General features: G+C 38.9%; 1 protein-coding gene across 3 annotated transcripts in view; it reads left to right on the top strand.

Moving 5' to 3' along the window:
* The window catches only part of arap2 (ArfGAP with RhoGAP domain, ankyrin repeat and PH domain 2), a 130831-nt gene that overhangs the window by 52627 nt on the left and 62964 nt on the right, over nt 1-15240 (top strand). For all 3 annotated transcript variants that reach the window (XM_044097633.1, XM_044097632.1, XM_044097634.1), the window contains exons 11-13: nt 3595-3794; nt 9628-9713; nt 9905-10087. In XM_044097633.1, coding sequence (XP_043953568.1) covers nt 3595-3794; nt 9628-9713; nt 9905-10087 — 469 coding nt within the window. The remainder of the gene's footprint in view (nt 1-3594; nt 3795-9627; nt 9714-9904; nt 10088-15240) is intronic.

Raw genomic sequence — 15240 nt, 5'->3', positions numbered from 1 at the left:
TTTCAGGTGACTCCCGTCTCCGCCCCCTCTTCCCGAGGGCCCACAATCAATGGGCACGCCGCTTGTTTGTGCTGTAATGGCCCGTTTAGAATACAAGCATGACAGCTGCCCGGAAAAGAAAGTGCGGCTTGTTTGTTTGTGTGCGCTTGTTCACTGTTTCTCCCTTTTTTTTTTCACGTGTAAAGATATTTTTTTTTTGGCCTTGTGGTTCTAGCTGTATTGTGTATCTGATCGATCTATTTGTGGCAGCTACCTTAATACCCCCCTCATTGTATGGTTGCTTCGTTAACACACTAGTCGTAATTGTACCAGAAGAAAAGGGATGGGGAAAAAAAAAAACACAATTAGATGCGTCTGCAGAATAGTTTTGATAAGGTCATTGCTAAAAGGGTTTTACTCTTTACGCGATTGTGTTTGTGGATCGAATCGATTGGTGGCCCTGCGAGCGTTCTCCCACCTGCTCAAGGTAGGGATTAGAGAGAAACTCATCTAATCGCTTTAAGCTGTGGAGACTCACTTTGGCTTTTCCATTGTTTTGCTGCCTTTTAGTGGACAAAGTGTTCTGTCCGAGGTGGGGAATTCAGCAGCCGACTTTTTAGGGCAAAACAAGAACACTTCATAGTCGGTGGAAAGTTTGATGAACCAGAGACATTTAAATTTAGATAGAACAACAAAAAAACCAAACTTCTGTTTCGACCGGAAAACATCTGTTTAACGGTTTCTGTTGGCAAGACTAATTTACTACTGCACCGCTAATTTTGTGCCAACTTTAAAGATAAAGGACGACTTTTTAATACATCAAAGTTTGCCTATCTGTATCTGTGTTCACAAACACCTGTGTGCAGAAATGCGAAAAGCTTTCATAATTTGCATTAAATATGTCTGTTGGGATGTTGCACACAGTTGTAACAGAAAAATCTGAAAAAGAGAAAACTGTTCAGCTTCTCAGTATCAGCAGCAATGTGACATTTAGTTAGTTGTGGTGTTCTTGTAAACCAAATGCCTCCACAGTTCTCTCAACACTTTGTAATTTTTTGCTGTGAAATTGCCACTTTGTTTTCCTCGATTAAAATGTAAAAGCCACTGTTTTCAAGAATAAATTATACATTTTTATTTGTCTATAAATATAAGCGTTAATGCAAAATTTCATTCAGTCAGTTTCCACTATGATTCCATTTATAACACTAAGCTTGTGATAGTTGTTAGTTGTTTAAGGAGACTCGACTAATTGCATTGAGTCGCTGATTTGCGTCAATCCCTCCTCCTGATTGAGTTGACAATTGGTTATTTGCCAACGTCCTTTAATTGATTACCTTACTTTTCTGAAGAGGGTGTTGTACACCATCTAGTACTACATCTACTAAAGTTACTATACAGTTAATGCAATCAGTTTATGAGCAATTAGAAGTGAAGTTAAAGATGGATTTTTTTTAAAGGTATTTTCTCATAAAGATCTTCTGTAATATTTTTTCTCAGGGGCAGAAAGGTAAAAATAAAATTTTAATAACATTTTAATAAAATGTTATTATTTAATAACATTTAACAAAATGTTATTAAAATGGTCAGATAGGTCATGGCAGTGGGAAAAAGCTGTTCTGTTCTCATTCTTGGTCATATGTCAATGCCAGATAAAATGTATGAAGGCAAAGACAAATTGAACTGTTAACATTTTGTGTAAAGCCAATTGAAGCTTAGATGGCATTTACAATTTTTGCATGAGCAAGTTTATTTTAAAAATATGTATTCCACTTATGTGTAGGCTACAGTTTTGAAGTTAACATAGTTTTAAGAAAAATGTTTTACATCAATTTGCCAATTTTAGCATGTCTGTTGGGGAAAATACCCAGTTTGATACGGGTTTTCTGGCTAATTAACAACTTAACATTTCTCGGGTTTAAAGTGTTACTTTTTAAAGACAAACTGTCATAAAATTCTGTGCAATGAGCACATTTACTTTAGAACCGATGCCTCTTTCACCCATACGTAGCCTACACCTTCTGAAGGTGACAACAAGCTACATGAGTTAGCATGTCTGTTGGCAAAATAAACATCCTACTGCAAGCTAGCAAATGGGGGAATATAAATAAACGTGTTAATTGGCGAGATAACATTAGCTTGTTGTCAGGCTCATTCTGCAGGGAAAGACGGTTTATATTGGAAGTTACCTCCTTCACCACTTTGTACCTCTACGCTAACTGTACCTTAAAGCATCAATCTGTGTGAGCTAGCATGTCTGCCAGCAACAGAATAAACCAGTTAATTCATGAGCCATGGAAAGCCTCCAATGTTACTTTATAAACAGAATGATGGCAAAATATAACATGATAATCTGTGTACTTTAAAATTGATACATTCTCTATGTGCACACCTGTTTTAAAAGCTTTTCTGTAAAGGATTCTTGTTTGTTTTACATTCAGTATTAACACATCACTTCTGACTGGTCAAGGTGTCTGCAACTAAAATTGATTATCATTGTTCATATAGGTACAAAAATACTAAAAATATTACCAAAGCAATAATAATTATCCATACCATTGCAATCCTTAGCAAACTCTACACGCTTTAATGCAGAAAAAGCTATTCTCTACTACGAAAAGAACAAGAGACATTTCCTAAAATGGGAACTGATACCTTCTTGTAGTAAGGGGGGGATTTGTGTATCTAACTGGCTAAGTGTCGGCATTCACTGAACTCTTAGATTACTTTCAGCATTTATAGTGTCCCAGATAATTACTTCTTAGAGCTCTGTGCCCCCTCTTCGGTTTTCAGGCACACATTGCTGTAGTTGAGCAGTCTTCTCCTGGGTAGAGGCCAGTGGGCACAGGATGGCTGAACCCAATCAACCTATCGATCTTTGGTGGGTTGCTTGGGTGAGGTTGACCCCCAGCTCCACATCCCCAGCCTCAGGCGAAACTCCCACTTCCACTTGCTTCTCCCCCCACACCCATAAACAGACTCCCCTCCTTCCCCTTCGCATTCTTCATCTTACTTTGCACCGGGTGCCAGGTTACCATGGAGATCTGTGGTTCCATTTCTCCTCTCTAAGTGCTTCTTTCATTCATTCTCTCGGTCTCTTCTCTCTCAGTTTTATATTTCTGTCTGTTCTCACCGTTCGTCTCCTTGTCTGCAACCCCTAAAAGCTGAGTCATCACACACCGATTTCAGACCTCCCAGGTTTGCACGCTTATTCATTTTCTTATCAGTTTGATTTAATGTAACTATTTAACGGTTCTCAGTTTTGCTCAACCTTCACGTTGCAATAATATCCGAAAAGAAACGTGAGAAATATGCTACATTAGAACTTTATAGATTGTTGAGTTAAATGCCAAGACAGATTGATTTACTTGCCCCCCTCCATTGCTTCTATCACTTTCACCTAATCTATCGCAATCACACAGAGACGTCCACATTTAGCAACTGCCTTCTGAAGCTGCTCCAAAATACTGTTTGTATAGACACATGCAATACACATACACCACTCCCAGTCATCCTGCTAGTGGCTACTATGTTGTTTAATTGCTGTCTCAAATCAAATCAATATTTGTGAGGTTATGTGTTTGGGTTAGGGCTAAAGAAAAGAATTGATCGTTGCAGCTTTGTGGCAGACTCAGAACGGGAGAAGGAGGAGTGGGTCGAGGCGATCAAAGAATCAATCGCGGAGACGCTCTACGACTACGAAGTGGCGGAGAAGATCTGGTTCAACGAGGCCAATAGGAGTTGTGCCGACTGTGGTGCGTCGCAGCCAGAATGGGCATCGGTCAATCTGGGTGTGGTCATCTGCAAGAAGTGTGCAGGTAAGAGGCACATTTATGAAACAAACTTTTAGTATGTTCTCTATTATCTTCACAACTACTAGTATTAAGTTTTCTGATATGTCTAGACATATTTCATGTACATATATCTTCCAGCGACATAGTGCCATTTTATAGCACGATCAAGTAACTATGTTACCTCCAGTCGTTATAAAAATGCATAATATCTCCAGTATGACTCAAAAGAGGTTTGACTTTGTAATTTGATGCCCTAAAATTGGCCTCCGTCTCTTTAAGAAGTTCTGGTTCTTTCCGACACTCCACCTTCAGCACCTCATCACAACAATCCTTCTCCATTATGCCATTTTACAAACATTCTTAAGGACTTTGTACTGAGAAGTAGTTCTTGATGATGAGCTCAGCAGACTCACAGTTCCACCAGGTGTTTGCTAATTGCTACTGCTGCTAGTCTGGAGGAGCTGATTGAGGAAGACTTGCTCGGCCTAAGACTGAGCTTTGTGCAAGCAAAAAGGATTTCTAAGACATGCAGTCAAGAATCAAAGCAACACTCCGGGTATATTTTTGATGGGTGGAAATAACATGACATTATATAGAACTCAATAAAGTACATTTTCCATAATACCTCCCCTTTAAAAAAATTATAAAATGAAATGTAAAATGTCAATACTTGACTGGTGAAGATGGTATTACTGTTGTTTTGCAACAAGAAGGTTCAAATCCAGACCTAGGGTCTTTCTGCAAGGAGTTTGCATGTATTTTATTTAATTTTTTCTGTGGGTTCTCCTCAGGTACATTGTGCTCCTCCCACAGCCCAAACATGACTGTTCGGTCTCTAGATTAGTGCAAGAGTGATTGTCCTGTGTGTCTAATCTCTCATTCCTACTGCTAGCTATTATTACAACAACCTCATTTGCCAGTGGTCACATTTTTAAGGCAGACTGGTGCTGCTTTCACTTTGAATTCATAATGTATTTCATTGTTAAATAATTTGACTAACTTTTTCTGAGGTCAACAGGTACTTTTTGTTTAATGACAGACGGTGGATTTCCATATTCTCTTCATGCACTCAGGTGAAGGCAAACATATGCTGGCTGGTGGTCCACATGCTGAAAAACAACACACAGTCCACACAGTGAAATAAAACAAGGACTCCTATGTAGAAATCCTCCCACGTAAAACTTGAGTGTAACCGTGTAGGTCCCTGTAGGTGAAGACCTTCTATCGCACCACCCCGTATCTTCATCTTAACCGGGATAATAAGCAACAAAGTAAATACTTGCAATCGAAGGAGTGGGGTACTTAATAATTCCCTCCACATTTGTCGGCAAAGATGTGAACAAAGCGCTTAAAATAAGTTGCAGTAATGGAGACTTGATGACCCCAAGATGGTACTCTTTGCTGCAGTCCTCCAACTGGTAGCTATGTAAATTTCTTTTGTTTACTGCTTGATCTGGTAAGATAAACTTTTCTTCTCCAGCCTGGTTGTTTTAAAAGTTTTAAAAGTTTGAAATTTTGTACCTTGACTATCGATTTGAACAGGTTTACATGAGCCGTTAGTTTATTCTAGTTATTTCCTAAATTATGGGCATCAATGCATGTTTGCATTGCTTCCATAACATGTTCTCCTCTTTCTTTTTTTCTCCGTTTTTGTTTTCTTTCTAGTTTTGTATTGTAGAAATGGGCCTCTGTTATGTAATTTTTAAATCCCATGGAAAAAGACAATTATGTCTTCTCAGAGACACTATGATCAATTTGAGAAAGAAAAACAATTGGGATTGTTAGAGATTCCAATAATTCTGGCATGTGATTTCACTAAAAGAGTTATTCCTTCCTTTGAGTAGGATTGTTCATCTTCTCACCTAATAAATATACTCAAATTAAATGTAGGCTTTTTCTATATGAGAACGTGTAAAATTATATTGTATTTTAAGTATGTTTACCAGAGGAAGCCAATAATCCTGGAAGGTGCAAAAATAATAATAATACACTTTATAAAAAGATTAAATTGATGCCACAGAAATACATATTGAACTTTTATGTACTAATCACAATATCAGACACTGTTTAGGTTAAAGAATGCCTAATTTGTGAAACATGGCCTTTTGAAATGTTAAAATATAAAAAGGTAATCACTAGAAGTTTCTACAAGGCATTTCAAATAATAAATTCTAGAAAGACTAATCAGTGTTTTACTCCCCCCCCCCTTATATCAAGTCAAGGAAGTTAGTTTTTAGTCCATTAAAACTTTTCCAAGGTAATTTTACAAAATCTTAAATTGGTGCCACAGAAATATTGAGAAAAGTCATAATTTCAATAATGTGTTTTGAAACAACAGTTTGAAAACGAACCAGAGTCCTGGTGCACTGAAAAGCTTTTACTCACCTATTCTCTGTAAACGTGAAGTCTTAGGCCTCTGCTGACATGTAATCTGACCCTGGGTGTATTTGGGGGAATAAGATCTCAGGTGATAAGCCACTTATGGGAGTTGGTGTCTGGCCTGTGGACTCGCTAATCTGTTTTGCAATGCCAGATAATTCAGATGAAATGACAAGAAAGATTATGTGCCAGAACTTGGGGGATCCCAGACTGCTACTTGACCTGCTAAACATGATTAGAGTGAGAGAGAGAGACGGACGGAGTGGACACATCCCTCTTTCCACCTCCAGATTTCTTCCTGTCATACTTAATGCGATTCTTCACCTCGTCCGTGTAATTGGTACACATCAGATAGCCAACGTCTTCTTTCAAACACTTCTAAATGGTTTCATTTGCAGAGGTGTTTAATATTACATTTTGTCGACACGCAGAGAGCAAGAGGGGGGGATATTTGCAGTTAAAGGAAGCGGCCCCGGTCTCCTGGAATTATTCTGTGGTCTGTTTGGAATACCAATGCCTGCTCATGTTTTTAATTAGGCCTCTTAAACTTTATTGTTATGGACCAAAAAAAGAGAGACGATGAACAAGAGGGAGAGGTAAGAAGTAATGAGAGAGCTAATGGGGAAAAAATGATACAAGATTGACTTTCCCTTTTTGTGCAAAGACGGAATGAATCCTAATGGTGTGTAACTTCACTCGTTGATGTGGAAGTGTTTATTACTGGAGTATTTTGTCATAGTTTGCAGATTTAGATTACTATAAATAGTGAATTTGTGATTATTCCTGATGCTTATGTTTTAGGAAATAAACACAGCCTAATTTTTCTATGCGTCTTTTATTCATCTGGCATAAAATCTGCCTGGTACTCACACTTTCCTTGGATAACTTCTGCTGCTGCTTGGACACCGTAGGATGCTACGCCTGCTGCTGCCCTCTCAAATGCTGCTGGTTCTCATAAATTTAACGTAAGATACTACTTCACTGATGCCGAGCTTGGTCACTTGGCTCCACAGCTACTTCCGTCAGTTATTGCTTTTTATTTGGTCTACAAGTTTTAAATGCACACATTTTTCAAAAACCTTTAAATAGGATTTGCAATTTTCCAACCAACCATAAGTAAATTCCCCAGAGCCATTCAAATATTTTTTAAGTACAAAATTAAATAGGCAAAACGTTGCATTGTAGGAAATTCTAAATGTAAGGTGAAAATATTGCTTGACTTTTTCTTTGCCAACCCCCACTCTCCCCTAAAGATGACTTTGAGCTTTCATCTTTTGCACCCGCCACCACCTCCTTTCAACACAAGTTTTCCAATAGAGATGGCGCTAATTAAAGAGTTTCACACTGCTACACTGATATGTAATTTCAACAAACCATGAGGTAGCTCATAAATATGTCCTAACTTAACAGCTGCCAAGATAATCTTGGGTTTATCCATTACTAACTTGCCCCTTGTCGCCCACTAAAGGTGCAAAAGGCTTGAACTTGCTCCCTGCTCTGTTCTGTTGCACGAATCGCCATGAAAGTTTCTGACAGGAGGTGAAATCGTTGGAGGTGGCTGTCTGCTCTGTGTTGTTTTGGTTCCATGGGAAAGATGAAGACATTTACACTCAGATTTTTATACAGAGAGATCTCACTGCTTACCCTGAGGCTTGTGCGCGCTTTTTTCAGCTTCATTAACTTTACACAAGTGAAAATGGTCCTGTGGTGTTGCACGGCCCAGTGGACGGTGCACTGATGTTGCAGTGCAGGCGGCTTCATGAGTAAAATGGCTGCAGTCCTTCACAGGCTAGAGTGACAAAATCCGACCGCATAGATCTTATTTGTCAAATTGCAGATCAGAAAGCCACTTGCAGTTTTATTTCAACTTTTCAAGTCGTATTGAACAACCTATTTAACCAAAAATCAATCAATCAATCATCTTCAAAAATAATTCTTTAGTCTGTTTTAATACACTACACATGAAGCACACACCTCATCTTATGCCTCCACACAGGGAAACTCTACATTCAAGCTCAAAACTGTAATTACACCCCAACTAATATCTGTATTAATGTGTTTTTAGAAATGAGCACTTCAGTTACACATTTCCAGCCATCAATAAACTTTTGGCATAATTCTGGTTGGACGTTTCAGCACTCTTCTTGGCAGAATCGGATTAATTCATTTATGTTAATTTCCTGGCACAGACGTGGCCTATGAATTTTCACCAGTGTTGATGCCGGGGCTTTGAGACGACCATTCTTAATGTCAGCCTAATCCTTCCCAAAGCCAATTTTAATGTGTTTAGCATCATTGTACCTCCTGGAACTACTTCTAAACACTGAATGTCAATGGATATCTTACATTTATTTACTTATTTGTTTTATCTTTTCAGGTTGATCGTTCAGATCGGACCTTCTTAGCCCACATGTTCCATCTAAATGTAGAGAGTAGAAGCAGATCAGAATCAGGGTAGAATCATGATGATGGGATCAAACGGCATCTGGTTGGATCGTGTCTTAATTACAGCAGATTTAACCACCTATAGTACTACTAAGGTAGTTTTTATCGATATCCATCATGTTTTTCCACCCTGATGTGGTGTAATAAAAAAGAATGTAACTTCTGATAGGTGTGTTATATACTTGTGCTTGGTGTAATGATTGTGTATCTAATTTATCAGTATATAAGATTATATTGCCAACATTCATTCGTGAGAAATTTGCCTTGTGTTGCTTCCTCTAGACATCATCTCAGTCTAATAAAAGAAAGTGATGCCAACACCGAGAACTAGTTATCAAAAATGTCTCGTGACTAAAATTGTGAAGTGACAAATAATTTAAAGTCTTCTTTTTCAGTCTGTGCCATCCGGAACTGTGTCAAGATGTCCTGTCACAGCTCACAGCCCCTCATTTTCATTCACAGCTGCTCCACTTCTGAATAGGAGACAGTAATGAGATCATGCCAAATCTCAATCTAAAATTATCCACCGTTACTCACAGGACAATAATTCACAGTCACACATACAGCATGCGTAATGTATTATGCATGTCCACTCCGTCTTTGGCCACAAGCAACCCCAGAAGCCCCCCGCTCACCCAAATAAACAGGCCGACCAACAAACACAATGAATTACTCATGATTCATTAGCAATTAATGGTCCTCATTCTATGCTTTCATTTCCAATTAGGGGAGCTGAGGGGACTAAATATGTTGTGTTGTGAGTGAGAGAATGAGCTCACAGTCATGCTCCGTTTTCTCCGTCTTGTAACTGCCTGTTTATTGTTTACTCCATCACCGGCAGCATGTTTGTGCACGCTGAGCAGATTGTTGTGCATATATGCGTCTAATAATTTTGTACTTTTATGTGAACTCCTCAGGAACTAAGGGATAGCCTGGCAGCACAGTATTCTCAGCGCATGTTTCAGACCTATAAAATATTTTATGAGCTTGTCTGTCTGTTTGCATTAATAATTGTGTGTCACCATTTTGCCAGGACAGCACCGGTCCCTTGGACCAAGTTTGTCAAAGGTGCGGAGCTTAAAGCTGGACAGCAGCATCTGGAGCAATGAACTTGTAGAGGTATTTCATGAAACTGTCGCTGAAAAAATGTCTAATAGTTTTTCCTTGCTGTCAATGTACACACTTCTGAGTTACACTGTTTAACAGGAATACAGAAAAAAACTACTTGTGTCTAAATAAAAAGTTCGCACATAGTGATGAGACCTCTACTATCCGTTCTCATTTAATCAAATTGCTTGTACATCTTGCAGCTTTTCCTGGAGGTGGGAAACCAGAATGCTAACAGTTTCTGGGCCGCTAACCTCCCCTTAGAGGAGGAGCTTCACAGCAGGGCCTCCACCGAGCAGCGTGCCACGTTCATGCGCCGGAAGTACAGAGAAAGGAAGTACAGGAAGGTCCTGGAGGACTTTAATGATCTGGAGGAACTCAATAAGGTAAGCGCTTCATGAGAATGTAGCAGAGAACAAACTTTGGGCAGCAGCTGCATGCAATTTTATACATACTTTCTGATGCTCTAGTTAAGTCCCCTCTTCTCCTCATTTTGCATTTTTTAAACACAAAACATTCCGTGATGAATTTACTTTGTTTTTCCTATGTTGTTGTTAAGTGATACTTAATGGTACCCACCATAAGCCTTGCAAAATGTTATAAAACATAGAACAAATTCACACAGAAATGGTTCATCAGATGGAAGAATCAACCTCATTCAATGGTTACCTCATGCCTCAAATGCAAGTCATTAAAAGACAAACCTTGGGGGTGGGAGGAGTAGAAGAGAAGAGAGCATAGAAGAAAACCTAGACCCACGTCAGTGGACAAAAAAAATCCCTTCTTTTGAATACATGTTTCTAAAATAAAAATAATGACTCTTAAATCTTTCTACATATCGGCAGACAATTTTTTTTTTTATTTTTTCCCCACCGGGGGGTCTTTTGTGAGCTCTAGTGTCCCTCATTTGAAAGTAGGCTGACAGAAAAGGGGGAAGAAGAGAGAGGGGGGAAGACATGCGGCAAACGTCGGCCGGGTCCGGGAATCGAACCCGTGACCGCTGCGTCGAGGACTGAAGGCCTCCAAATGTGGGTCGCGCTATCCCCTACGCCACCACAGCACACCACTTCGGCAGACAATTTTGAAGGACACTTGGTCACATGACCAGAGTTCTTCTGAGTATGTCCATTATTATATTTTTTAATTAATTAAAACGTATTCTTTAGCAATTTTTAGCAAATTTTCTAAGGCTGCTTGAAAACATCTGAGAGCGCTTTGTTTTAATTTTTTTTGGTCAGCCAGCATGGTAGATGTTGGAGAGAGACGGTATCGCTATGTGTCAAATACAAACATGCCTGATAACATTTTTTGCTCTTTTAAAGCCTTCATTGTTTATTGTCAGACTAGGAACAAACTCAGCAATGACATTGGAGTCATTGCTGAGTGGTTATGTTTGCCGTCTTCTGTCTTTCTATGCTGTGTCTCATACAGTCCATACAGATTTTCCAAGTATCAGTGTGTCATATTGGTGATTCTACCTTGTTTCGTCACTCTGCAGCACTAGCCCTTTGTTTTGCTCATTTATGTCGGGGCTTCATGGTGTCAAGATGCATTTCTTTGTTTTTTTGCATGTCATTTTACACCGTTGGCATCTGCATGCATCTGACTAGTTATGTGATGGAAAAATTTCCAGAAAATCATTATAAAGAGTAAAAGGCAGAGGATCTAGTGCAGAGACCTGAGAGACACCAAGTATAATATCAGTCATCTAGGAAAATCCATCATCTATAATAACATACTATAACTAATAACTTCACAATAATGCTCTTATGGTTAATAAAAGCCTTCCTTTTATAGAAGGAAAACACTCCCTAATACCCCACCATTGTCCAAGTTATCCTTCATTACTTTTGCAATTTTAGTGCAATTTTAGTAGAAAGGTGTTTCTAAAAACTGTTTTCATAAAATTCTAAATTATTTGCTCATTATATGATGAATAGCCTCAGATCCTGCTTGGATGACATACATTTGTTTATATGCAATAAGTTTGTTTCTTTTAATATCACACTGTTATTTGAGTATCAAGTGTACAGTGAAATAGTTAAGATTATACTCTGTGACTTTGAATGAAATACCAAGGGAAAGAGGCCTGAATCAGGGTAACAATTTGGAAATGGGATGCAGGCGTAACACTTAGACCTAACATATTTTTAGACAAACAATATAAAAACTCATGTACTCATCTTAAAACAGCAATTATGCAAAAAAAGAAGAAAAAAAAGTGCCACAAACAAGGACACTGAGTCTAATCTCACTGGACAAGTTGTTCCACTTACGTGTCACATTTACTTACTGCTAGCATGAATATGAAACACTTAATGCTATATAAATCCTGCTCCTTTGGGAGGGTTCTGTGGGATGAAGACAATAGCGCCAAATCTTAAGTGACTTTCATGCAGTCTTAGAATTGGTTTAGAAAGCATGATTTCTTTTTTCATGCTTAAGGGTCACAGAATTCACAAAGCTGTGAAAAAATAAAGCTGACTCTGTTAAGATAATGGATCCTACAGTCTAGGTAAGAATTTAATTTGTTCTAACCGTCTTTCAGGTTTGGTTCAGTACGCACAAAGAAAAAAAAGAAGTGTTTTTTAGGGTTATATTTACTTCTCTGTTTGTTTATTTTTTGGTTGCCTATGTAAAGCCTGATTTCTATAAATGCACATCATACATTTACTGTGAACTCTGATAAACACAAGAAACAACAATTTGAGTCTGGTAGGGTCGGGAATTTTCACGAGTAACCCTACAAAAAAAGTTGCATACTCTGAAACCGTCATGTTTTATGCACTGTTCATCTCTAAACGTGCTTTCTTCCTCCCATTCTTTCGCAGTCCTTCTTAGTCTCATGTTCACCGTTAGGAGCTCTTATCCCATTGACCTCCACAGAGTCTCCGCAGACCACATGACCTAGAGATGGGGTGTCAGAGGAGCTTCTAGTATCACTTTGCGCACACACACGCTCACCCCCACTGTCTCTGGTGGCTACAGTAATTGCTGTGACACGGAAGGTCATTTCCAGAGACAATACAGAATAAGGCCGAGCTTCATGGGACTGGTTAGCCAACATCCGACCCCATCTTGTGTGTGAGCGAAAGAGATGAAGACAGAATTAATTTTGCTTGTTGTTTTCCAACTGATGAAGATGAATCAGTGTTTGCAGAAGCAGTGCGCAGAGGCACCTTTATCTCCATGAAGAGGCCCCTGTGTGCGTGGGTGGGTCTTATTGACGGGGGACTTTTGTCTGCATGTCTGTATGCACGGCCTCACCGTCCCCCCTCGCATTCAAACAGATATTGCTTGTTTGTGGCAGATCAATTCAGCCCACCCCCTCGGCCACGAGCGCGATGAAAGGCGAAGTTGTTAGTTGAAATTCCGCCATTTGCCACTCGACTCCTCTGTTGATCTACTTTGTCACAGGTCATTGAGCACAATGTCACATCAATTGACTGCACAGATGGAAAGAGACAGATGGAGCCAAAAAATATCTCCCTGGATCAGACTGTATTCTTTTGCTCCTTTTATCTGCTAATCTTAGCTCAATCAATGAGAGAAAAAAGTAACTCCTTTTAACAAACTGTCTACCTGCCCAGACATTCCACCTACTGTGCACTTAAGCTACCTTACTTTGATGTTCAGAAAACATACAGATATCTGTGAAGGTGTTAGGTGCATTCACACCAGCTTTGTTTAGTCCACTCTAATCAAACTTTTGGTTGTTTGCCTTGAATGTCCGTTTTATTTTTTTGGAGGGTTGTAGATGCGCAGTCAAACTCTGATGTGGACCAATAAAGCTAACTCTGGATCGGCTAGAAACCGAGATCCCAGATCAGTTGAAATGAACTCTGATGCACTTTGAATGGCAAGTGAATTGGATGCCAGTCCAAAGGCAGGAAGGAGACTATTGCGGTGGGCATTCTGATTAAACCCAACCGAAACAAACACGAATCCAGCAGAAATGACTTGTGGTCTTTCGCTGAAGACAAAAGAAAAAAATCCTACATCCCCTAAAATCTGATGCTGCTTCAATTTTTGTTTACCTTTTGTGAAGAAAGATGTTGCACTCAGTGTCTTTTTAAAGTGGCAGCATTGAGTATATTCCAAAGAATTATCTGTTCTCCATGCTAAGTTATTGATTTATGAGGTTGAGGAAGAGTTGGTGAGTTGAATTCATGAAATCCATTTATTGGAACCAATATGCAGCTGGCCCATAGTTCATACTATCCTTAAGGACTAGCAGAACAAATGGCACCCAAAACCAGTTTGTGATCCCCTTTGTTGGCCTCTATCTAAGCTACGCCCTAAAGAGGACGTTCCATAATGTGTTATATCTTCTAACCTTAGCTTTGAGGGTGTTTTCTAACATGTTACGTCCTTTAGCTTTAGCTTTGCAACTAGCTAAAAGAGAAAGAAGTAAAACACAGAATTCTTTATTCTCAACAACAGCAATCAAATAGCTTTACCTAAAATGCTGCTTATACTGATCAAGAAATTTTGCTTGGAAATGTAACACTTCGAAACTAGGCCTCTGTCTCTTTACGAAGCTCTTGCTCTTTCCAACACTCCGTACGTCGTCAGAATAACATTTCTCTATCAAGCGACAAACAACATTGGAGAGTACTGGAAAGTAGTTTGTATGATGAGCTCAACAGATGCTCAGTTCCAGCTGGTGTTGCTAATTGCTGCTGCTACTTGTATGAGAGTGAGGAATAATCAAAGCAACACTCCAGGTATGTCTGATGAGATAATGACTATTATATGATATAAAGCTCAAAAAGCTAAATTTTACTTAATGCTTTCCCTTTAAGAGGTGGTTATGCTGTTTCCTTGAGTGGCCCTTGGTGCAGTGCCACCACAGGTGAAGGGGTGAACATGTTTCTCAAATTGTTTGGTTTGTTTGACACATTGCAGTGTGAAAGCGAACTGCGCTAGCAGATGATGCAACAAATGTTGCAATTGAGAGGAAATTATTGTCCACATAAAATGAAATGGTGATAAAATATGAAAAGATTTGATTAATCTATAAATTTTCTAAATAAATACATTTTGTATTTTAAAGTATTCTGTACATTGTCTCCTGTTTGCTGAGTTAGAAGTGAGTAAATTTGTCCATTTATTCGATATTACTTATTTATGGAGGTCAGTGGGGAAGAGACATCTCATTTGCCTCCTTGCTGTTGTTGGTATGTTCCTCAGATTCAAGCTCCATATATTTTTCACACACAGAAGGAATTCCACATGCTTTATACTCTGCTCCTTAATGAAGTCTGCTGCTTTCCTGTTGCTCACTTGATTGTTTTTCACATCATCATTTCTGTATTTTTCCTCTCGGAAAATGTGCATTTCATTATAGTTAAAATGGCCCATTTGTACTGTTCTTATTTGCTATATTGCTTCGTTTTACTGGGATCAGAGCTTTAATGATTCCCACAGGCTGTATTAAAGTTTGATCATATTTTTACTTCTCTTTTGAGATCAGCGCAGGAAACTTAATTTCAAACTTTATGTGGTTTTCGGTTGCCGCTTTATAGACTGTTTGTCC

Source organism: Gambusia affinis, linkage group LG18 (assembly GCF_019740435.1).
Source record: "Gambusia affinis linkage group LG18, SWU_Gaff_1.0, whole genome shotgun sequence".
Taxonomy (NCBI): Eukaryota; Metazoa; Chordata; class Actinopteri; order Cyprinodontiformes; family Poeciliidae; genus Gambusia; species Gambusia affinis.
The sequence above is the reverse complement of the archived record's forward strand: the minus strand, read 5'-3'. Positions and strand labels throughout refer to the sequence as shown.